The sequence below is a fragment of the Trichosurus vulpecula genome, chromosome 8 (assembly GCF_011100635.1).
Source record: "Trichosurus vulpecula isolate mTriVul1 chromosome 8, mTriVul1.pri, whole genome shotgun sequence".
In the NCBI taxonomy this organism is placed as follows: Eukaryota; Metazoa; Chordata; class Mammalia; order Diprotodontia; family Phalangeridae; genus Trichosurus; species Trichosurus vulpecula.
In genome coordinates, this window is record NC_050580.1 from 112,729,185 (window position 1) to 112,753,424 (window position 24,240).

At 40.3% G+C, this 24,240-nt stretch overlaps 1 protein-coding gene across 1 annotated transcript in view; it reads left to right on the plus strand.

Annotated features, from left to right (window-relative positions):
- The window catches only part of ARMH3 (armadillo like helical domain containing 3), a 217,776-nt gene that overhangs the window by 191,024 nt on the left and 2,512 nt on the right, over window positions 1–24,240 (plus strand). Inside the window, exon 25 of the mRNA XM_036735487.1 lies at window positions 18,371–18,487. Within this exon, the coding sequence (XP_036591382.1) occupies window positions 18,371–18,487 (117 nt within the window). The remainder of the gene's footprint in view (window positions 1–18,370; window positions 18,488–24,240) is intronic.

Below are 24,240 nucleotides of genomic sequence, written 5' to 3' on the forward strand. Positions count from 1 at the left end.
TCTTTAATTTCTATTTTACCATCTGGCTCTAGAATATCAGGGCAGTTTTCCTTGATAATTTCTTGAAAGATGATATCTAGGCTCTTTTTTTGATCATGGCTTTCAGGTAGTCCAATAATTTTTAAATTGTCTCTCCTGGATCTATTTTCCAGGTCAGTGGTTTTTCCAATGAGATATTTCACATTGTCTTCCATTTTTTTCATTCCTTTGGTTCTGTTTTATAATATCTTGATTTCTCATAAAGTCACTAGCTTCCACTTACTCCAATCAAATTTTTAAAGTGGTATTTTTTTTCAGTGGTCTTTTGGACCTCCTTTTCCATTTGGCTAATTCTGCCTTTCAAGGAATTCTTCTCATTGGCTTTTTGGAGCTCTTTTGCCATTTGGGTTAGTCTATTTCTTAAGGTGTTATTTTCTTCACTATTTTTTGGAGTCTCCTTTAACAAGTTGTTGACTTGTTTTTCATGGTTTTCTTGCATCACTCTCATTTCTCTTCCCAATTTTTTCTCTACTTCTCTTACTTGCTTTTCCAAATCCTTTTTGAGCTCTTCCATGGCCCGAAACCAATTCATATTTTTCTTGGAGGCTTTTGATGTAGGCTCTTTGACTTTGTTGACTTCTTCTGGCTATATGTGTTGATATTCTTTGTCACCAAAAAAAGATTTAAGAGTCTGCAGCCTTTTTTGCTTCCTGTTCATGTTCCCAGCTAACTACTTGACCCTTGAGTTTTTTGTCGGGGTATGACTGCTTGTAGAGTAGAGAGTACTTTGTCCCAAGCTTGAGGGGCTGCGCTGTTGTTTTCAGAGCTACTTCTACTCCACCATCACTGCAAGCTCTGCCACAGCAGCACTCCAAGCAGGGCAAAGCAAGAGAACCTGCCTCTTTGCCAGCAAAGCGCTCCTTGCACTCCTGCTCTGATCTGCCACTTGATTCCTCCCACCGTGTGAGGCAGGGACTCCAGAAGCAGCTAACACTGGAGCTCTGGAAGCAGCTGCACAAGCTTCTTGCTGCTGCTGCTGCTGCCACCACCACCACTGCTGCACCACCTCCGCCACCCCCAGAGCTGGGGCTGGACCATGCACTTCTCTCACCCTGATCCGGCAGTTTTCCCACTAACCTGCTCCATGGTCTGTGGCATTTGTGGGTTGAGAAGTCTGGTCACTTCCATAGCTCAGTGATTCATGGCCCTCAGGCCTGCTCTGCCCAACTCCTGGTTTGGTTGGTCCTGGCGTGGCCCATGTTGGGCTGCACTCCACTGCCAGCACCATGAGATAGACCCTTCCCAGCAACCATCCAGGCTGTCCTGGACTGGAGACTTGCTTTCCCCTGCTATTTTGTGTGTTTACAGGTGTTTGGAGGGATTTGGGGGAAGGCTTAAGTGAGTCCCTGTTTTCCAGCCGCCATCTTGGCTCTGTCCCCCCATGTTTTGTTTTTTAACAGAGCATCAGCCTTCAATTCAAGTGACCTAGTTTCTAGTCCTGGCTCACCTTACTATCAGTGTGACTTTGGGCGGGTTGCTTCACTTCTCTGGGCCTCAATTTTCTCAATTTTAAAATGAGAGATTGGATTAGATGATCTGTAAGATCCCATCTAACTCTAATTTGATATAATGCTTAACTTTCATTTTCTTCTTTAAAAAAATCAAATGGAGATTAGCATTACCATAGGTCATAATGAGGCAAGGATCAGGAGTAGTTTGGTATCATGGTAGAATACTGGACTCAGGAAGGCCTGGGTTTAAGTCCTGCCTCAAACATTTATGAGCTGTGTTGATCCTAGATGCCTCCTTTCTGAGCCTCAGTTTCATCATCTTTAAAACAGGGCATATGATTCACAAGGTTATTATGAGACTCAAACAAGATAATGTATGAATTTTGCAGACTTTAAGTCACTACATAAATGGGCGGTGATGACGATAGCTGTCTTAAAGTATTCGAAGAGCCTTCACATGTTTAAGAGATTAGATTTGTATATCTAAAAAAATAAAATCAAATTAAGGGATGAGAGAGAAATATATTGAGAGAGGGAGAAAGGGAGAGATAGAATGGGGTAAATTATCTCACATAAAAGTGGCAAGAAAAAGCAGTTCTGTTGGAAGGGAAGAGGGGGCAGGTGAGGGGGAATGAGTGAATCTTGTTCTCATTGGATTTGACTCGAGGAGGGAATAACATACACACTTAATTGGGTATCTTACCCCACAGGAAAGAAGGAGGAAGGGGATAAAAAGGGTGGACGATAGAAGGGAGAGTAGGTAGGGGGAGGAGGTAATCAAAAGCAAACACTTTTGAAAAGGGACAGGGTCAAGGGAGAAAATTGAATAAAGGGGGACAGGATAGGAGGGAGCAAAATATAGTTAGTCTTTCACAACATGAGTACTGTGGAAGGGTTTTGCATAATGATACACATGTGACCTATGTTGAATTGCTTGCCTTCTTAGGGAGGGTGGCTGGGGAGGGAAGAGGGGAGAGAATTTGGAACTCAGAGTTTTAAAAGCAGATGTTCAAAAAAAATAGTTGTTTTTGCATGCAACTGGGAAATAAGATATACAGGCAGTTGGGGCATAGAAATCTATCTTGCCCTACAAGAAAGTAAAGGAAAAGGGGTTGGGGGGAGTGGGGTGACAGAAGGAAGGGCTGACTGGGGAAAGGGGCAATCAGAATATATGCCAGCTTGGAGTGGGGAGGAGGGTAGAAATGGGGAGAAAATTTGTAATTCAAAATCTTGTGGAAATCAACGCCGAAAATGAAAATATTAAATAAATAATAAAATACAAATTTTTTAAAAAGAGGTTAGATTTGTTCTATTTGACCCCAGAGAAGAAAACTAGGAGAAATGGGTGGAAGTTTCAAAGAAGCAAATCTAAGTTTTGGTATAAGGAAAACTTGTTAACAATGAAAAGTATCCAAAAGTGGGATGAACTTCCTTAGGAAGTAGTGGGTTTCTCCTTACTAGACATTTTCAAGAAAAAGAGTAGCTGATCCCTTCTTAGGTATGCATAGAAGGCATTCTTGTTTAGGTACAGATTAGGTTAGCTGGCCTCTGAGGTCCTTCCTAGTTCTGAGATTCTGTGGTTCTATGGTCCTGAAAGTTAAATGTATATTTAAAAGACTAGAGCTCTTGGCTTGTGGTTTATACTGGCCTAGGGACAATGGGCCATGTCCTAAACATTTGGGGCAGCTAGGTGACCAAGTAGATCGAGTGCAGGCCTGGAGTTGGGAAGACCTAGTCCAAATCTGGCCTCAGACACTTACTAGCTATGTTGACCTTGGGCTGACTAAACCCTCAGTGTCCTCATCTGTAAAATGAGCTGGAGGAGGAAATGGCAAACTACTCCAGTATCTTTGCCAAGAAGACCCCAAAATGGGGCCACAAAAAGTCAGTCAGACTGATAAACTACCAAACAACAACAGAAACATTTTAGAGTATGTCCTCATTTCTGTTCGCAAGAATCATTTTCTTATCATCCCCCAGTCCCTACTCCATACGGGTTCTTCCCTCTGGCCCATCCCTGTCCCACTTCCTTTCCAAAATGCCAGCACTGAAGGTGGAAGAGATAAGGAATTTTAGAGAACAACAACAAAAAAAAGCCCAGTCTACCCGGGGGTAGGGATGGGGGTAGGGGGAGTGGGAGGTCTTCTGGAGGAGTTAATTTCAAGGATTCCTTTTCTATTTACTTCTCCCTTACTTTTGGAAAACATTTCCATTCTCTTCTGAAATAAGGGAGGGATGCTTTTTTCCTAAAAATCCAGGGGAGCTTCCTTGTGATAAAAGAATCGTCTGTGCTTTTCAAAACCTAGGAACAATGTGAGACTGGAGTATACTGTACTGTGCTTTGAAGTCAGCTTCTTTGAGTCCTAGTAGCTGCCCAACCAGAGGCCTTCCTGTCTACCTCTCATGGCTTCTGAAACCTAAAGAAGGATCAGTAGCAAGAGAATGGGGGTCAGCCTTCTGGGAAAGTAGATTCTGGACCCCTCTGGGGAATATAATATTGGCTGCTGTGTCAGAAAGCTCCTGTTGTGTCAGTAGCTCCTCCAAAGGACTACTTTTGAACACTTGTCACAAAACTAGAGCATTTTCCAAGTCTTTCTTACCAAATGGACTAGTCCTGGCCTATGTTCATACCTGATTAACATTGTGGCAGGGTTGCTGAAGGGACAAGGAAACACCATCAGTTGCTGTTTTTCACCAACCCAACCCAGCTACTTTCTCAGGCCTAGAGAGATGATAGTGTGCCATCCCCCCTTTTCTACTTTCTGGACCCTCAAGTTGAGCTCCACCTTTTCTCCCAGATATTGTTGGGTGTGACTAATGCAGCAGCCCACCTGCTGAAGGACTGGATGACTCATATCCACCACTGGTACCTGGGCTCCAGAACCATCATGGGTTCCAGGAGTGACTCAGGGTGGAGACTATGGTCCATCAAATTCACTGTAGCCATGGTGATAATGCTATACCCTCAATTACACCCTCTCTCAGAGAGCTCAAAGCTCTGCTCGTATTGGCAGTCTTTACAGTTTTACCATGGGAGTGACTGAGGGCCAAACAGTTTAGATGACTTGCCCAAGATTTCATAACTAGAAGGGTTCCCATTTCAATTCTTTTTGCATAGTAAGAGTACAATGGAGAGAGTACTGGGCCTGGAGTCAGGAAGACCTGAGTTAAAATCCAGTCTCAGATACTTGCTGGCTGTGATCCAGGGCAAGTCATTTGACCTCTATTTGTTTCAGTTTCTTCATCTGTAAAATGAATGAATTATTAATTAATATAAAAATTAAAATTTTATTAATAGTACCTGCCTCTCAGGGTTGTTGTGAGGATCAAATAAGATAATAATTGTACAGTGTTTAGTATAAGGCCTGGCACATAATAAGCATTATATAAATGCCAGTTATTATTATTATGAGTCAAAGGCAATATCCAGTGGCTTTTGGGTCTTGGAATCACAGAATATTAGAGCTAGAAAGAACCTTATAGCTCGTTTTATAAATGATCAATCAATAATCAGTCAATAAAAATTTATTAAGTACCTACTATATGCCAGGCTTGTGATACAAAGAAAGGTAAAAGACAGCCCTAAGAGAGGAAGTGATTTGTCCAAGGTCAGAGCCAGGACTAGAACCCAGATGTCCTGACTCCCAGTGTAATGCTTTTTTGCCTATACCACATAAATACATTTATGCCACAGGAACCCACTTGTTCAATATGCTAGGAGTAGGTATGAGTCTTGATTCCCTCCAAGGAGGCAGTATAATCATTTACCAAATGCCTGCTGTGTGCCAGGCACTGTGCTAAGTGCTGTATAGTAGGATTGAGAGCTTAAAAGGAACCCTAAGAGCATTTACTCCAACCCTTTCATTTTACAGATGAAGAAACTGAGTTCCATAGAGATTAAATGATTTACCCAAAGTCACACAGGTTACTTTCCCAGATACTTACTAGTGGCTGTGCTGGAATGTGAACCCAGGCCCTTTGACTACAAATGCAATACTTTTTTTTAGTTTCCTATGCTATCTCCAGCTTGAGGCATTAGCTCCAGTAGCATTTGCCACCCACCTCTGGCTGAGCATGAGGCCCAAATTGGGCCCTGAAATATAAGACATGCATCTATTCATTAGAGGCCCTTACCCCCCAAGAGATAGGGCAGGAAAGCGTGTACCATCTCTTGGTTTGTTAGGTACAGTGAAGCTCAAAGTCTGGGTCTCAGCTCTGTGTCCAGGGTAGTAAGTTTGGGTAAAATCAATCACTGAGAAGCAGTTCTGTCTGGGTTTGGTGGAGCACAAGAGAGGGGAACTATTTGTGGTTAGTATCAGGGCCTAGAGCCCACCTCTTTCAAATTCCTTAAAGACTACTCTGCAGACAGAGAGCTTGCTTCAAGCTGTCCCACTCACTCATTTTCCCTTTACTGTTTTTGGTAAGTCTGAGCCAGAGCTGTTCCCTTGGGCTTTGGGAGCATAAGTTTGGAGAACTTCAGTTCAGACTGAATTTTTTGACAGATCTGTCCATTATAGTCAGAGAAGGTATAGGGGACTTAGAAAGCCCTCAGACTAAAAACTAGGGGTTCTAGTGTGAACACACATGTTGAGAATAACCTTTGTCGTGTTAGCCTTGAGCCATGCATGCCTTTTTTACTGCTTTATCTTTAGTGACTCAGGTAGCACAGGAAGGCAGAGGACAGGTGGTTGACTTGTGGAAGTACTGGTTTGAAGTCTTAGGGAGAGGAGTAATGCTCTCTCCTACCTGTTCCCCAGAGGCTGCTTCTGTTTTTGAGAAATTATGTCTTTTCCTGGGTTTGAACCATTCATTTCCAAGCCAAGACCTTAGCTTATCAGTGTTCCTGCCACAGGTACCCTATAAAGCTGATGAACAGAATTAGGTAAATCCAGGAGACATCCCAAACTGGGAGCTTTGAGACACACAAGGTAAAGTAACCTTATTACTTCAGCTTTCAAACCTTGGCAGATGAGAGCTAGCAGAGGGGAAGCCATAGCATAGCTAGGTATCAATCAAGGCATTGAACTTTATAGTTGTTTCACCTGCCCTCAGTGACTTGGAGGCTCCTCTTCAAGAATAGATCCCTTCTTCTTTACTTTCTTTAGGAACCCTCAAAACAGTAGCATACTATCAGGTTGAGAATTTTCCAAGAATATATGATGGGGGAGGGGGGTGGAGCTAAGATGGTAGAATAGAGGCAGGAACTCAGCTGAACTTTCCCAACATTCCCCTCCAAACAACTTTAAAATGACACCTCAGATAGAATTCTGAAGTGGTAGAGCCAACAAAAAGTCAGAGTGAGATATTTTTCCAGCCTAAGACAACGTGTCTGTGACACTGGGGTGGGGACCAGCCTGGAATGCAGTGTAAAACCAGCAGGAGGCCTTGGAGTTAGCTGTGACAGCAATAGCAGCAGCTTCAGGAGCTCTCAGCCCAAAGATACTAAGGGGCTCAGACAACTGGTCAGAAAGAGATTACAGGGGTTCTTTTGCTGGCACTGGGTGCAGGACCCTGTTACATTGACCATACACAGCTCTGAGTTTCAGTTCAGGGTGAAGAGGAGCACTAGTGCATGTAACCACAGGCAGCAGGGGCCCTGGTCGTAGTTCTAGGGCTAAGAAACTCGCACTTACAGTAGCAGGAAAGCAGGGCTTAATATGATTAGACTATTACATTCCTATATGGGAAGATGATACTTAAAACTACTAAGGATTTTATCATTATTAAGATAGTTAGTAGGCAGGGACATGGGTGTGAGTTAACTGATGGGATCATCTCACCAAAAAAAAAAAAGAGGGATGTACTGGGAGAAAGGGGAACTGAAAGGAAGAATTGAGACAATTATCTCACATAAAAGAAGCTTAGTAGAAGGAAGGGTAGATTAAGGGAGTCAGGAGTCAGAAGCAAAACAGACTTTTGAAGAGGGAGAGGGTAAAAAGAGAGAAGGATAAACAGAAGGAAAAAATAGGATGGAGGGAAATATACAATAATCATCACTGTAAGTAGCAAATAGCAAAATGGATTAGAAACCAGAATCCAACAATATGTTGTTTACAAGAAACACACTTGAAACAGAAAGACACACACAGAGTTAAAATGAAGGGCTGGAGCAGAATCTGTTATGCTTCAGCTGAGGTGAAAAAGGCAGGAGTAGCAATCATGATCTTAGACAAAGCAAAAGCAAAAATAGACCTATTTGAAAGAGATAAGCAGAGAAACGATATTCATTATTTAATGGTATTTTATTTTTTCCAATTACATGTAAAGACAATTTTCAGCATTCATATTTTGAAAGATTTTGAGTTCCAAATTTTTATCTCTTCCCTCCTTCCTTCACCCCTCCCCAAGATGGCAAGCAATCAGCAATCTGATATAGGTTATACATGTGCAATCATGTAAAGCATATTTCCACATTAGTCATATTGTGAAAGAAAAATCAGAACAGGAGGAAAAAACAAAACAAAAAAAGTGAAAATAGTATGCTTCAATCTGCATTCAGACTCCCAGTTCTTTCTCTGGATGTGGATAGCATTTTCCATCGTGAGTCTTTTGGAATTGTCTTGGAGCATTGTATTGCTGAGAAGAGCTAAGTCAATCATAATTGATCATCGTACATTATTACTGTTAATATGTACAATATTCTCCTGGTTCTGCTCACTTCACTCAGCATCAGTTTTTGTAAGTCTTTACAGGTTTTTCTGAAGTCTACCTGCTCATCATTTCTAATAGCACAGTACATTCATTACATTCATATACTACAACTTGTTCAGCCATTCCCCAATTGATGAGCATCCCCGCAATTTCCAATTCTTTGTCATCACAAAAAGAGCTGCTATAAATATTTTTATACATGTGGGTCATTTTCCCTTTTTTTTTAATCTCTTTGGGATACAGACCTAGTAGTGATATTGCTAGATCAAAGGATATTCAGTTTGATTGCCCTTTGGGCATTATTCCAAATTGCTCTCTAAGGAAACCATATTTTGCTGAAAGGTATCATAAACAAGTAAGTAATATCAGTATTAAGTATGTATGCACCAAAAGGCATAGCATCCAAATTCTTCAAGGAAAAGTTAAATGCATTACAGGAGGAAATACAGAGTAAAACTATACTAATGGGGGACCTTAACTTTCTCCTCTCAGAACTAGATAAATCTAACCATAAAATAAGAAAGAAGGTAAGGAGATGAATAGAATTTTAGAAAAGGTAGATATGATAAACTTTTGGAGAAAATTAAATGGGAATAGAAAGGAGTCCACTTTTTTCTCAGCTGTATATGGCACCTACACAACAAATGATCATGTATGAGGGCATAAAAACCTCACAACCCAAGTGCAAAAAACAGCAGAAATATTAAATGCATCCTTTTCAAACCATAATGCAATAAAAATTACCTTCAATAAAGGGCCATAGAAACATAGATTAACAATTAATTGGAAACCAAATAATCTAATCCTAAAGAATGAGTGGGTTAACGAACAAATCATAGTAGCAATCAGTAATTTCATTAAAGACAATAGCAACAATGAGACAACATATCAAAATTTGTGGGGTGCAACCAAAGCAGTAATCGGGAAATTCTGCATCTCTAAACTCTTTCATCAATAAAAGAGAGAATGAGCAAATCATTTAATTGGGCATGCAATTAGAAAACTAGAAAAAGAACAAGTTAAAAATCCCCAATTAAATATCAAATGGAAATCCAAAAAATCAAGAGAGAGAGGAATCAAATTAAAAGAACCAATTGAACTAACCAATAAGACTGGGATCTGGTTTTAGGGAAAAAAAACAATAAAATAGATAAGCCATTGGTTAATTTTATTTTTGAAAAGAAGGAAGAAAACCAAATTACCAGTATAAAAAATGAAAAGGGTGAATTCACCACCAAAGAAGATGAAATTAAAACAATTTTAAGAGCTATTTTGCCTAGTTATGTGTCAATAAGTCTAATGATCTAAGTGAAATGGATGAAATTTACAAAAATATAAATTGCCCACATTTACAAAAGAGGAAATAGAATACTTAAATAACATTATCCTAGAAAAAGAAATGGAACAAGCCATCCATGAGCTTCCCTAAAAAAAAAATCCCCAGGACCAGATAGATTCACAAGTGAATTCTACCAAACATTTAAAGAACAGTTTATTCCAATACTATGTAAACCATTTGGAAAAATTGACAAAAGCCTCATTTCTAAAATATATGGAGAACTGAGTAGAATTTATAAGAATATAAGTCATTCCCCAATTGATAAATGGTCCAAGGATATGAACAGGAAGTTTTCAGAGGAAGAAATTAAAGCTATCTATAATCATATGAAAAAATGCTCTAAATCACTAAGGATTAGAGAAATGTGAATCAGAACAACTCTTGAGGGGCAGCTAGGTGGTGCAGTGAGTAGAGCACCGGACCTGGAGTCAGGAGGACCTGAGTTCAAATCTGGCCTCAGACACTTGACACATGTACTAGCTGTGTGACCTTGGGCAAGTCACTTAACCCCAATTGCCCTGCCCAACCCCCCCCCCAAAAAAAACAACTCTTGAGGTATCACATCACACCTATATGATTGGCTAACATGACAGAACAGGAAAATGATAAATGTTCAAGAAGATGTGGGAAAATTGGAAACACTAATGCACAGTTGGTGGAGCGATGAAGTGATCCAACCATTCCAGAGAGCAATTTGGAACTATGCCCAAAGGACTATAAAACTATTTGACCCAGCAATACTACTTCTAGGTCTGTATCCCAAAGAGATAAAAAAAAAACAACAGGAAAAGGACCCACATGTACAAAAATATTTATAGCAGCTCCTTTGGTGGTAGCAAAGAATTGGAAATTGAGGGGATGTCTATCAGTTGCAGAATGGCTGAACAAGTTGTGGTATATGAATGTAATGGAATAGTATTGTACTGTAAGAAATAATGATCAGGCAGACATCAGAAAAACCTGAAAAGACATATATGAACTGATGTGGAGTAAAATGAGCAGAACCAGGAGAACATTATACACAGTAACAGTCACATTGTGACTTTGATAGAATTAACTCTTCTCAGCAATGCAAGGATCTAAGATAACTCCAAAAGACTCACAATAAAAAATGCTGTCAACATACAGAGAAAGAACTTTAGAGTATGAAAACAGATGGAAGCACACTATTTCTTCTCCTTTTCTCTTGTTTTGTTTTGTTTCTACTTTCTTGTGGTTCCTCCCATTAGTTCTAATTCTTCTTTACATCATGACTAATGTGAAAATATGTTTATTATGAATGTATAAATAGAGCCTTTATCAGATTGCACACTGTCTTAGGGAGGGGGGATATAAATATAAATATTTATAGATTTATAAATTTATAAAATAAAAATAAATATACGTAAATATAAATAAATTATGTTTTTTTTAAAGAAGGAACCCTTTAGCTGCGTGACCTTGGGCAAGTCACTTAACCCTAATTGTCTTGCCTGCCCCCCTCCAAAAAACAAAACAAAGAAGGATATGGGAAAATTGGAACACGCTTACACTGTTGGTGGAGTTGTGAACTGATTCAGCCATTCTGGAGAGCAATTTGGAACTATGCCTTAAAGGCTATAAAAATGTTCATACCCTTTGACCCAGCAATACCACTTCTAGGGTTGTATCCCAAAGAGATCACACAAGTGGGAAAAAGACCCATATGTGCAAAAATATTTATAGCGGCTCTTTTTGTAGTGGCAAAGAATTGGAAATCAAGGGGATGCCCATCAATTGGGGAATGGCTGAACAAGTTGTGGTATATGAATGTAATGGAATACTATTGTGCTATAAGAAATGGGGAAGATATGGACTTCATAATAGCCTGGAAAAACCTACACGATATAATGCTGAGTGAGCAGAGCAGAACTAGGAGAACATTATACACAACCATAGATATATGGATTCTGTGATGACTAACCTTGATAGACTTAGCTCTTCTCAGCAATACAAGGTTCAAAGACAACTCCAAAGGACTCATGAGGGAGAGGGATATCTACATTCCGAGAAAGAACTATGGAGACCAAATGCAGATTGAGGCAATTGTTTGCTCTCCCTTTTTTTTCTTTTTTTTTTCTCTCTTGTTTTTTTTTTGGTGGGGGAGGTTGGTCTTGTTTCTTCTTTCTCAAGATTCACTCCATTGGTAATAATTCTTCTTTACAACTTGATTATTGTGTAAATAAGTTCAATGTGAAGTTATATGTAGAAGATATATTGGATTCCATGCCATCTTTAGGGGGGAGGGGGGAAAGAAAATCTGAAACTCAGGATCATGCAGAACTGAGTGTTGTAAACTAAAAATAAAAAAAATCCTGATTAAAAAAAAAAAAAAACAAAGAAGGAGCCCTACCAAATTCCTTTTACAATACAAATATGGTGCTACCTAAACCAGGAAGATCAAAAACAAAGAAAACTATAGATTAGTTTCCCTAATGAGTTTTCATACAAAAATGTTAAATAAAATGCTAGCAAGGAGATTATAGCAGTATATCACTATGACCAGGACAGAATTATACCAGGAATGGAAAGCCAGTTCAGTGTTAGGAAAAATATCAACATAATTGGCCATGTCAGTCACAAAAACAACAAAAATCATGATCATCTCGATAAATGCAGAAAAAGCTTTTGACAGAATACAACTAGTTACTATAAAACACTAGGAAGCTTAGGAATAAGTGGACCTTTCCTTAAAATGATAAACAGTATCTATCTAAAACTATCTGTAAGGATTATCTATAATGGGGATAAGCTAGAAGCCTTCACAATAACATCAGGGACTGTTGCAACAGGTCAGCTAGCAGCTGCTGTGGGGGTGAAAGACCAACGCAAGCCCAACACCAAGAACGCTGCCAGCACAGGTTCTTTTGATCTGCTTTACTAAGGAAAGTAACATTAAGGGGTTAACAGTCTTATTTCAGTCCTTCACTTAGAAAAAGCCAGCACCCTGAATCAGAGCAAATACAAACAAATTACAAACATACATTATAAACAAACCAAATACAATTCATAGTTACCAAGAAGCCATCAACATCTAGGTGAACAGGGAGGCTCTTAGAGCAGCTGCCCAGAGTCCTGTGCCTCCAGGAGTGAAAGCCTCTCCCAAATAGCTCTGTTCTCTCTTTTTATACACTCTTTAATTGTCATCAAACGTCACCTGAGCGACCAGAACTTAGACTCCTACTGTTGGCTCTGGTCTTAGCAATTCCCCTTAGGACCCTGAGGGCTTCATGCTGACATAGGCTTAGCACCTAGTAGATGGGGTTTGGGCTTGGGGCTTTGCACATAGTATGGCTCATTCAAAGACACTTAATTTTTCATTCTAAAACAGTAAAAAAGTCCCACATTAGTTACCAGTGCAGGGACGAAGGAAGGGTACTATTGTATTGTACTAGAAATGCTACTTATAGCAATAAGAGAAGAAAAAGAAATTGAAAGATTAGAATAGGCAGAGAGTAAACAAAACTATCACTCTTTCCAGATGATATGGTAGCATATTGTATACTTTAAGAACAATTAACAACTTCATCAAAGTTTCAGGACATAAAATAAACCCATATAAATCATCAGCATTTCTATATATTACCAACAAAGTCCATCAAGAAGATATAGAAAGAGAAATTCCATTTAAAATAATTACAAACAATATAAATACTTGGGAGTCTATCTACCAAGACAAACCCAGGAACTATGTGAGCACAATTACAAAACACTTTTCACACAAATAAAGACAGATCTAAAATAATTGGAGAAATATTTATTGTTCATGAGTAGGTGGAGTCAATATAATAAAAATGACAATCCTACCTAAATTACTTATTCAGTGCCATTTACCTTTTAAAATGTGTGTCTCAGGTTTATTCTTTTTTTAAAAGGACAGTCTCAGCTCCAATATTCCATTGTAACAGAATATCAAATAAAAGGGTTTGGAGAGGGGGTTTTGGATTTTCCATAGCTCACTAGGAAAAAGGTGATAATAACCATGGACTGAGAGGGGAATTGCTAATAACTGTCTATCCCCCCTCCTCTCCACCATCACCCCAATCATGAAGGAATTCAACAGGGAACATGAATGAAGTGAAGGCCCCCCCCCAAAGGATTAACCATTAACCCCTGGAAGAAGGAAACAAGAATCACTGCATAACAAATTTGGGGTGCTCAAGAAACTGGATCTAAGTGGTTGAAGGAAAGGAGAGACAGGATCAGGAACTAGGGAAGCTCTTGGTACCCAAGGAAGGAAATCAGATTTTTGTAGAGAATAAAGAATGGTTCAGAACAGCATGAGTAGTACATACTTAAGTATAAGAGTATGTCATATACATACTTAAGTATGTATGTATACTTAAGTACATACTTAAGTATAAGAGTATGTCATATATCAAAACTTGCGTTACTTTAGGACCAAAACCAACATTGTGTCAGATATGTAGACTATGTACTTACAGGACAAAGCCTACATTGTTAACAGTGGAATAAAAAAGAGATGATGTTCTGTGATTTTGTAATCTCTTTATTCCATTTTCCCAAAATAGCTCACATTCACATAGTGCTCGACAGTTCACAAAGAAATTTTTCTCACAGTAATTCAAGTAAATCAAGTGCAAGAATTGTCAAAATTTCCATTTTGTAGATAATACTGAAGCTCAAAATTTTTGTTACTTTTCCCAAGGTCATGTGTTTATCAAATAGAAGATCTGGAATTTGAATACAGGTCTTCTGACTTAATATCCAGGACTCTTCCCACTGTATCCAATTGTCTACTCCCTAGAGAGAATAAGTAGCTTTAAAATACTAAACTGTACTCTGCACCCCAATTCTGCTAGTCCCCCAGACTCACAAATGGGGCATAGGAAGTCTGCTATCCTTGATTCCTCCTCTCTTTCTCACCCTCCATCTGTTGCCAAGGCCTGTTGATTCTGCCTTCAAAATATCTCTCTTGTATATGCCCCCTTCTCTCCTCTGACACTGCCACCACCCTCGTGCAGGGGCCCACCATCTCATTCCTGGACTATTAAAATAGCATAACCTAGCTCTGAAGTTCCCAAAATGTATGCCAGAGTGCCCCACAACACCAGAGAATATTTTAAATTTTTGAGAGAAGCAGTGATATTCAACATCTATCAGATACCACACAACTACTAGCTCAAGATACTTCAGTTTCAAAATTAAATCACACTTTCCTTTTGAATCTATGTATATGTACCCATATACATTATATATTGTGTATATGTACATGCATACACATTCGGTAATTCACCTCAGTGTCCTTGTGTGTATTTGTATGTTTGTGTGTGTTTCCACAGCACCACCATTGTGGTAGCACATATAACTGGAAACAAAATAGAAGAACATTGATTGGATAATTGCCAAACAAATTGTGAATGTAATAGAGTATTGCTATGTGAAGAATTTAGAAAAACATGGAAAGCCTTACATGAAGTAGACAGAGTGAAGAAAGAAGCAGGAGAACAATATGCTAAATGAATGAACACAACAGCACTTATGAAGCACTATGTGCCAAACACTGAGCTAACACTTAGAATAGCTCAGTGGTGTAGTGGATGAAGCACTCAACTTGGAAGTCTGGAAGATCTGAATTCTACTTCTGCCTGTATTGGTAATTAAGGTGGGCTTTTAACACTTATTCAATCAAGTGCCCTTGAAGAGTTTGGCCTTTGTTTCCTTGATTAAATTAGGAGTCCTTGATGACCTCCTTGCCTCAAGGGAAAGCCTAGTTTACATGGGTTTGAGTGACATGTTTGTGACATCAGAGGCTTTTAGATCAGGTGGGGTTTTTTTAAATTTAATTTATTTAATATATTTAGTTTTCAGCATTGATTTTCACAAGAGTTTGAATTACAAATTTTCTCCCCATTTCTACCCTCCCACCCACTCCAAGATGGCGTATATTCTGGTTGCGCCATTTCCCAGTCAGCCCTCCCATCTGTCACCCTACTCCCCTCCCATCCCCCTTTCCCTTCTTCTCTTGTAGGGCAAGATAAATTTCTATGCCCCATTGCCTGTGTATCTTATTTCCTAGTTGCATGTAAAAACTTTTTTCTTTGTTGTTGTTTTTGAACTTCTGTTTTTAAAACTTTGAGTTCCAAATTCTCTCCCCTCTTCCCTCCCCACCCACCCTCCCTAAGAAGGCAAGCAATTCAACATAGGCCACATGCGTATCATTATGTAAAACCCTTCCACTATACTCATGTTGTGAAAGATTAACTATGTTTTGCTCCTTCCTAACCTATCCCCCTTTATTTAATTTTCTCCCTTGACCCTGTCCCTTTTCAAAAGTGTTTGCTTTTGATTACCTCCTCCCCCCATCTACCCTCCCTTCTATCGTCCCCCCTTTTTTATCTTCTTCCTCCTTCTTTCCTGTGGGGTAAGATACCCAGTTGAGTGTGTATGGTATTCCCTCCTCAGGTCAAATCTGATGAGAGCAAGATTTACCCATTCCTTCTCACCTGCCCCCTCTTCCCTTCCTAGAGAACTGCTTTTTCTTGCCACTTTTATGCGAGATAATTTACTCCATTCTATCTCTCCCTTTCTCCCTCTCTCAATATATTCCTCTCTTATCCCTTAAGTTAATTTTATTTTTTTAGATATCATCCCTTCATATTCAACTCACCCTGTGCCCTCTGTATGTGTGTGTGTATATATACATATACATACATACATACATACACACATACATATATATATGTACACACACACCTACATATATACATACATAGATCAGGTGGGTTTAAGTTGCATTTGTGATGCTTTTAGGTCACGTGGGTGAGGCGCATGTGTGACTCACCTTTGACCCTGAACAAGATATATAAACCAAGAGGTTGGCATTCTCCTTTGGGGCTCTGAGCCACAGGAGGAGTGACATGTGACTCTGGGCCAGCCATTGTTATGAGCTCCCCTGCTCCTGAACTCAGATTTTGATGGTTTCTTGGTAACTATGAATTGTATTTGGTCTGTTTTTAATGTGTGTTTGTAATTTGTTTGTATTTTCTCTGAAGTTCAGGGTGCTGGCTTTTTCCCCTGAACTAAGTGAGTTTATATGTATATGTTGGATTAAAGTAAGATTGTTAACCCCTCAACGTTACTTTCCTTAGTGTAGCAGATCAAAGAATCTGTGCTGGCAGCGTTCTTGTTATTGAGCTTGTGTTGGTCTTTCACCCCCACAACAGCTGCTAGACAACACAGATGTGTGACTCAGGGCAAGTCACTGTAACCTCTCTCGGTTTCCTCATGTGTAAAATGGGGATAACCCCTACTCCTGTTGTGAAAGTATGAGATAACACATGTAAAGCTCTTTGCTAACCTTAATGAGCTATATAAATGCTAGCCATTATTGTTATTATTAGCTAAGCATTGTGGGGGTACAAATATAAAAATCAATACAGTCCCTGCCATCAAATAGCTTGCACATTAATGGGGGGGAGATAATACTTGTAGGGGCTGTGGTAGTCCTGCAGGGACTATTTTGCTTTGGGAAGTCCCTCTGGAGGAATGGTGAATGGGACTATTAAAGAGTTGATTGCTACACCCTTTCTGGGAAAGGCTGGTCTGATTTGTTTGAGAGTGGGGTGGCTTGCAACGTCCAGTGTTCTAGAAGTTACAGCAGTAGGCAGATGGATAGCAACAAAATGGCCAAGGGTGAAATAATTTCTGATGAATTGTAACCTAGTCCTGGAAAACTGGTAAGTGAACTCCTTCCTTCTCTCAGTAGAATGGATGTATAATGAGTACACACCATCAGGTGAGGTTGCTATATTGTGGCTTTTACTAAATTCTTTATTAAAAGAGATTGGCCTTGAATGGAAAAAAGATGAGAAAATGCAACTCCCTCCCTTCTTTGCATAGGTAGAGGACTTTGGATGTAGAACATTACTGTCCTATGAGACTGGGATGATGTGGTGGTTACTTTTGCTGAACTGCTTTTTTTCTTTTCTTTATTTTATCTTTGTTACAAGAGAAATTCTGATAGGTAGGGAAGGGAAGAGGGAAATACTCAGAAGTGAAGGCAATATAAAAATTATTTAAAAAATAAAAAGGGTTTAGTGGGGGAATTAGGGAGACATGACTTTTATAAAATTGGCAACAATGTGTAAAAAAAAAATCAAAGATTTGATTAACACTCAAGAAATAAGATAAAATAAGAGCAAGAAACCTACAGGGAACACAGAATTGTCAGATTGCAAAGTATGAGAATCTTAGCCTTAATCTGTCAAGAATGTTAGGAAAATTTCATTGAGCTAATGAACCACCTCTGGCACCTGGCCTAGCACCCTGTCTTGACCTCATCGCATCTTGCCTCTGGAAGAGCTCATGGGGAGGCTACAGCATCTCTCCAGCAGGCATCAACTCAGTATTGTTCTTTTCCATTTCAAAACTGAAGACTCCTAGTGTCTTTCCTACCCCCTTCTTGAACCAGGGTTGCTGGCTCCTGTAAGTCATATTGGCATGGCTCCACCTACTTCTCCAAAATGGTCATTATATCTTCTTCCCCCCAGCCTCCACCCCACACAGGTAAATACCCACCACCAATCCCACGGAATCATCAGAAAGTATTGCAAGAAATTTAGGCTAACTAGGGAAATCACTCTCCATCTCCTCACAGTCCTGTGTGCAATTCCACTGTTCCCTCCTACCCCTCTCTCTGCTAGGTTTGTTCTGGTTGGTGGTGATGAAAGGGGCTTTGGATCCCTGGATCCATTACAGACAAGCATGGCAGTCCTGGGGCATGAGAGAATGGTATCTCCTTGTCATTCTCCTACCTGAATTCTCTCAGGGTAAGGTAGGAAATGGGCATGGAGGTGAATGCCCAGACTTCTCGTGATCTGACCACTTTTGTTGCCCATTCCCCCTACAGGTTTTGGAGGTGGTTCGGGCCAACTATGACACCCTAACCCTTAAGCTGCAGGATGGACTAGATCAGTATGAGCGGTACTCAGAGCAGCACAAAGAAGCTGCCTTCTTCAAAGAGTTGGTAAGCAACCCTTACCCCTATAAGCCATAACGATAAGAATAACAGTTAACACTTACTTAGTGCTTACTGCCTACCAGACACTGTGCTAAATGCTTTACAATTTTTATTTCATTTGAGCCTTACAACAGTCCTAGGAAGGAGGAGCTGTTGTTATCTTCATTTTACAGATAAGGAAACTGAGGCACACAGAGCTCTCTGCTGAGCTCTATGAGGAAGCCTAGGGACATTGCCAGGGTGCCCATTACCCCTTCCTGGCTCTTTCTCTTCCTGCTCTGGGTCCTATTTCCTAGCCATGTATCCTCCTGAAGAGCCAGGGCCAGCAAGGGCTTATTCTAGCTTTTTCTGGTTGCCTAGCTGTTTAGACAGCCAGATGAAGGCTCTAGAACCAGCCAACTCTCCCCTGTTCTCCCTCATGGATTTCTCGGAACCAGAGTCACCAGAGACACCCAGTGAATCCCAGCTCACTCTATTGTGGCTTGGTTGCAGCCACTTGCAGAAGGAAAGAATTTGAGAGGAGTGAGGTGGGTTCTTCACCTTTTTTGTGCCATAGGCCCCTTTGGTAGTCTAGTGAAGCCCGTGTATCCCTTCTTAGAATCATACAAAGTGTCCCAAAAGCCTTAGCTATTAAAGCTTACAACTTGGGGCAGCTAGGTGGCACAGTGAGTAGAGCACCGACCTTGGAGTCAGGAGGACCTGAGTTCAAATCCGGCCTCAGACACTTGACACACTTACTAGCTGTGTGACCTTGGGCAAGTCACTTAATCCCAATTGTCCTACCTTCCCCTCTCCAAAAAAAGAAGAAAAAAAGAGAAAGCTTGCAACTCTACTAAGACTTGAGCTAAGATTGTATTTTTAACACATTAAATAAAATGCATATGATTACACAAAGGAAACAAATTATATCAAAATTATATATTTTAAAAAACAAAATATTTAAATATCTCAGAATATTTTTAAAACAAGTTAATGGACTTCAGATTAAGGATCCCTAGTCTAGACTACAAGTATCACAGAATAACCAGGACTCTTCCTCAGGACACCAACACTAGGGTGGGTGGGGGTTCCGGGGTACTTAGGTCCACCTCCCCCAGGGTCATTTCACTACCCTTCTCCCAAGATCCTCCTTCCCCCATGATACCTGCCACCTCTCCCCAGCCTCTACTGCTTGGGGAAAAGGACAGTTGTGTGCCAACTGGTTAATTGTGCCACGGGCAGATGGCCTGGGCTCCAGAGAATAAGCTACCCCTTCACTTGTCATGACTGTGCCCAGGAAAAACTGGGCATACCATCCACTCTCACTCCACAAAATTTTTCCCAGGCAAAAGAATTTCAAGTTACAGCTCTGGGTCTGAATTTGCCATTGTGAAAGTAGTAAGACCCAAGAAAACGGATCATGGCATAGTGTTAAAGGGAAAGTCACTACAGCTCAGAAGACCATAGAATCATAGATTTAAGGTTGAATGGACATCAAGGCTTTCTTGTACAATGCCTTCGTTTTAGGAGTGAACTTAGGCCTGGAGGCCTGGCCAAGTGCACAGAAGTAATAAGAGGCAGAATCTGGATTTGAACCCAGGTCCTCTGACTCCAAATCTAGTGTTCTTTTCACTGTACTACACTGTCTCAGGACCTTCAGGTCCTGAGAGTCAAGAGTGAGAAACCAACCTCAGACCTTAAACTTTTAGGGCCAAACCCTGTGTCAGGAGAGGTTAAAAAAGAAACATTTCTCCAAGAGTATTAGAAAAGGCCCAGGCTCTGGAGGTGGGAAGGGGGGCTGGCATACCTGTTTCAGCCCTAGAGATGCCAGCAATGAGGCTGCCCAGCCCTTCTAATTCTGACACTTAATGGTGTGCAGTCCTCCTTAGTCCTCACTTCTTACCCAGCCATTTTTGTAAAATCTGTAGTAGCACTTCCTTCCCTACCTCCCCCCAGCTGAATTCTGAGATAGCTCTACTTCTGAGGCCCCCACAGTTAGCTACCTAGGGTCAATGGGCCCTTTTTCATCATTCATCAATGCTCCACATTGTCAGTCAGAGCAGTCTCTAACAGATAGTGGAGGCTCTGCCCTGACTAACTAGATTGTGTATCTCCTTTCTTCCTCTGTACTCACAGCTCTTCTCAGCAGAAATTTATTTTCACCATAGCCCTTCCACCCCATAATTCCATTTAGATTTCTCTCTACCCTGTGTAGGGCTGAGACTAGCACCTCTCTGATGCCCCCTTTCTCTCTTTTTTTTAAATTAAATTTTATTTTATTGTCAAACAAAGAGCACCCGTCTCTCCCTCCCACTTCTCCCTCACCCTCTACCCCATTGAGAAGACAAGAAAAACAAAATCCCTGCTACAAGCCTGTATAGTCAAGCAAAACAAAATTTTTTTATTGGCCATATCTGAAAAAAAAAAGTCTCGATCTGTGCCCTGAGTCCATCATGCCTGTTAAAAGATAGACAGTATGTTTCATGGTGAGGCTTCAGGAATTGTGGTTGATTGTTGTGCTGATCAGAGTTACCAGATGTTCTTTTATTTTATTTTGATTTAATCATCCAAGATTTACCTTCTGACCCTCTCTTTCCCACACCCCCTCCCCACCACTGAGTACATAAGAAAACAAAACATTTGTATAATCAATCAAAATAACTTTCCACATTGACACATATCCTGAAAACTATTTGTCTCATGCTTCACTCTAAGTCATTTGCTTCTCTATCAGGAGATGGGCAGGATATTTCATCATTAGTCCTCTGGAATCCTGTTTGGTCATTACACTGAGGAGAATTCAGCACAATGGTATTCCATCACATTTATATATCATAACTTATTCAGCCATTCCTCAGTCTATGGACACTTTCACATTTACATTCTTTGCCACCTCAAAAAGAGCTGTAACTATTTTATTTTTTTTTAATTCCGTATTTTATTATTTAATATTTTTTAGTTTTCAGCATTGATTTCCACAAGATTTTGAGTTACAAATTTTCTCCCCATTTCTACCCTCCCCCCAACTCCAAGATGGCATATATTCTGATTGCCCTGTTCTTGAGTCAGCCCTCCCTTCTGTCAAGCCACTCCCCCCACCAAGCCCCTTTCCCCTTACTTTCTTGTAGGGCAAAATAGATTTCTATACCCCATTGCCTGTATATCTTATTTCCCAGTTGCATGCAAAAACAACTTTTTTTTTGAGCATCTGCTTTTAAAACCTTGAGTTCCAAATTCTCTTCCCTTTTCCCTTCCCACCTACCCTCCCTAAGAAGGCAAGCAATTCAACATAGGCCACACATGTATCATTATGTAAAACACTTCCACAATACTTGTGTTGTGAAAAATTAACTATATTTCCCTCCATCCTATCCTGTCCCCCTTTATTCAGTTTTCTCCCTTGACCCTGTCCCTTTTCAAAAGTATTTGCTTTTGATTACTTCTTCCCCCTATCTGCCCTCCCTTCTATTATAACTATTTTAGTACATCCTTAGAATTTTTTTTGCTTAGGACTAATCTCCCTCTTAATCCACCCTCCCTCTAATTCCCCTTTCTACTCTTTCCTGCCTATTTCCTATTGAGTACAATATATTTTTGTACTCAACTCTGTGTATGTGTATGTATACTTCCCTTCTTTGACCAGTTCAAATGAGAGTGAAGTCAGGAGCCCACCCCCTCTTCCTTGTTTGTATAGATGACCACTTGCTCACTCTCATTATATATGAGATGATTTTTCCCTAACCCTCCTTTCCTTTCCCCTTGTGTATTTCTCTCTCTTCCTATACTTTTATTAAGATCATCAAGACCTAAGAGAACCACTCCCAGGTTTTGTCTACTTAGACTCCTGCATGACCCCTGATGATGATAGGGTTCAGAGGAGACATATGTATTATCTCCCCATATTTGAATGTAAGCAGTTTATCCTTGTTTGGACCTTTATCATCGTACTTCAGAGTTTCCCCTCGGTTCTGATCTTTTCATCAGGACTATTTGGAAGTCCTCTATTTCATTAAAGGTCCATTTTTTTTGCTGTAGCATTATACTTAATTTTGCTGGGAAAGTTATTCTTGGCTAAAAACCCATATCCTTTGCCTTTTGGAAAATCACATTACAAGTTCTTTGCTCCTTTATGCTAATGGCTGCTAAATCATAGTTGATCCTTACTGTAGGACCTTACTACTTGAATTCTTTCTTTCTCTCTGTTTGCAGTATTTTTCTTTGACCTGGAAGCTCTGGGGTTTGGCTACAATGTTCCTGGGAGAGTTTTAATTTGGGGTTTTCTCTTGCTCTCTGTTCTAAGAGATCTGGGCAGTTTTCTTTTTTGATTTCTTGAAATATAATGTCTAGGCTCTTTTTTTGGTGATAGTGTTAGGTATTCCAGGGATTCTTAAATTGTTTTCTCCTCAATCCGTTTTCCTGGTCAGTTGTTTTTGCTGCTAAGGTATCCAGAGATAACTTATGTTTTCTTGTATTTTTTTCAGCCTTCAGATTTTGTTTTAATATTTCTTGTTGCCTTATGGTATCATTGGCTTCTACTTGATCCATTAAAATTTCCATGGAACTTTGGCTTGGGTAGAGTTTTGTACCTCTTGTGCCAAACTGTCAATTCCCTTTACAGTGATATCTTCCATACCTCTCATTTCTTTTGTAGTTTTTTTTTCTTCAAGCGCTCTCATTCCATTTATAAAAACTTTTTTTTTTAACTCTTGCTTCATTTCTTCCAGGAATTCTAGTTGAGTTTTATTCCCAAGCTGTGTTTTTTTCTAAGGCAATGCTTATAGATGTTTTGGAGAAACAAAGATAGGAAGTAATCTTTTGAATTTGTATCTTGAGGATCCTTGCCACCATAATAGCCTATTATGGTAGGGGTTCTTTTTATGTTTACCCATTCTCCAAGCCTACTTCCTAACTTGAGACTTGACGTTAGGACTGGGTTCTGTAGACTTCTGTAAGGAAAGTCTGGTTGGGTCTATTGCTGCTTTCTTGGCATATTGAATGTTATGTCATTCTGACATCTCAGGGACAGGCAGGGGACCTGCAAGCTTTTAGGGCTCCCAACAATAGTCTTATCCAGGGCAGTCTGATTACTCTGCTCCTGGTCTGACCTCTAGAGCCAGCTGGAAAGCACCATTGGCTCAGAGTGGCAGAATTCCAGGCTCTTCTTTGGTCTTGGATTCCCACCCTAGTTATTCCTCTGCAGGCTGGGCTAGACTTTGTGAGACCCTGCTTTGGGCCTGAGGTCTGAGCCAGCCCACCACCACTACTGCTGCTGGCTTCTGAACTTTTTTCTTTCTCAGTACACTGCCCAGGGTCTCCCTACCAGAAACAGCACTACCCTGCAAGGCCCCCTTCTCTCTCTCTGCTCAAGATCTGAGACCCAGACAGTAGTGGGCAACAAAGTTGGTTCTAATGCCCACTGAAGTGTCCCAATGTGGATCCAGGGTTGCCTTGGAATGGGTCTGAGACCTCCTCTTGTCCTTGTGCACAGCCTCTCTCTGGGCACTCCAAAGCTTGAAGACCTCCCTGTCTTGCTTCCTATGGTGAGATGGACTGGACTAAGTACTCACTATGAATTTTTCTGGATTTCCCCATCAGAAGTTGGTCTGATACATTTTCTAGATCAGTTAGAAGTTCATGGACTGTATTACTTCCTATCACTCCACCATATTGGCTCCATCTCTCCCTTTCTCTAGAACAGAATTTTCTTCAGCTCAAAGTTCCCACCTATTTTCCTTCATCCTAGCTTTCTCCTCTGCATTTTCTGAGCACTTGGTGAAGAT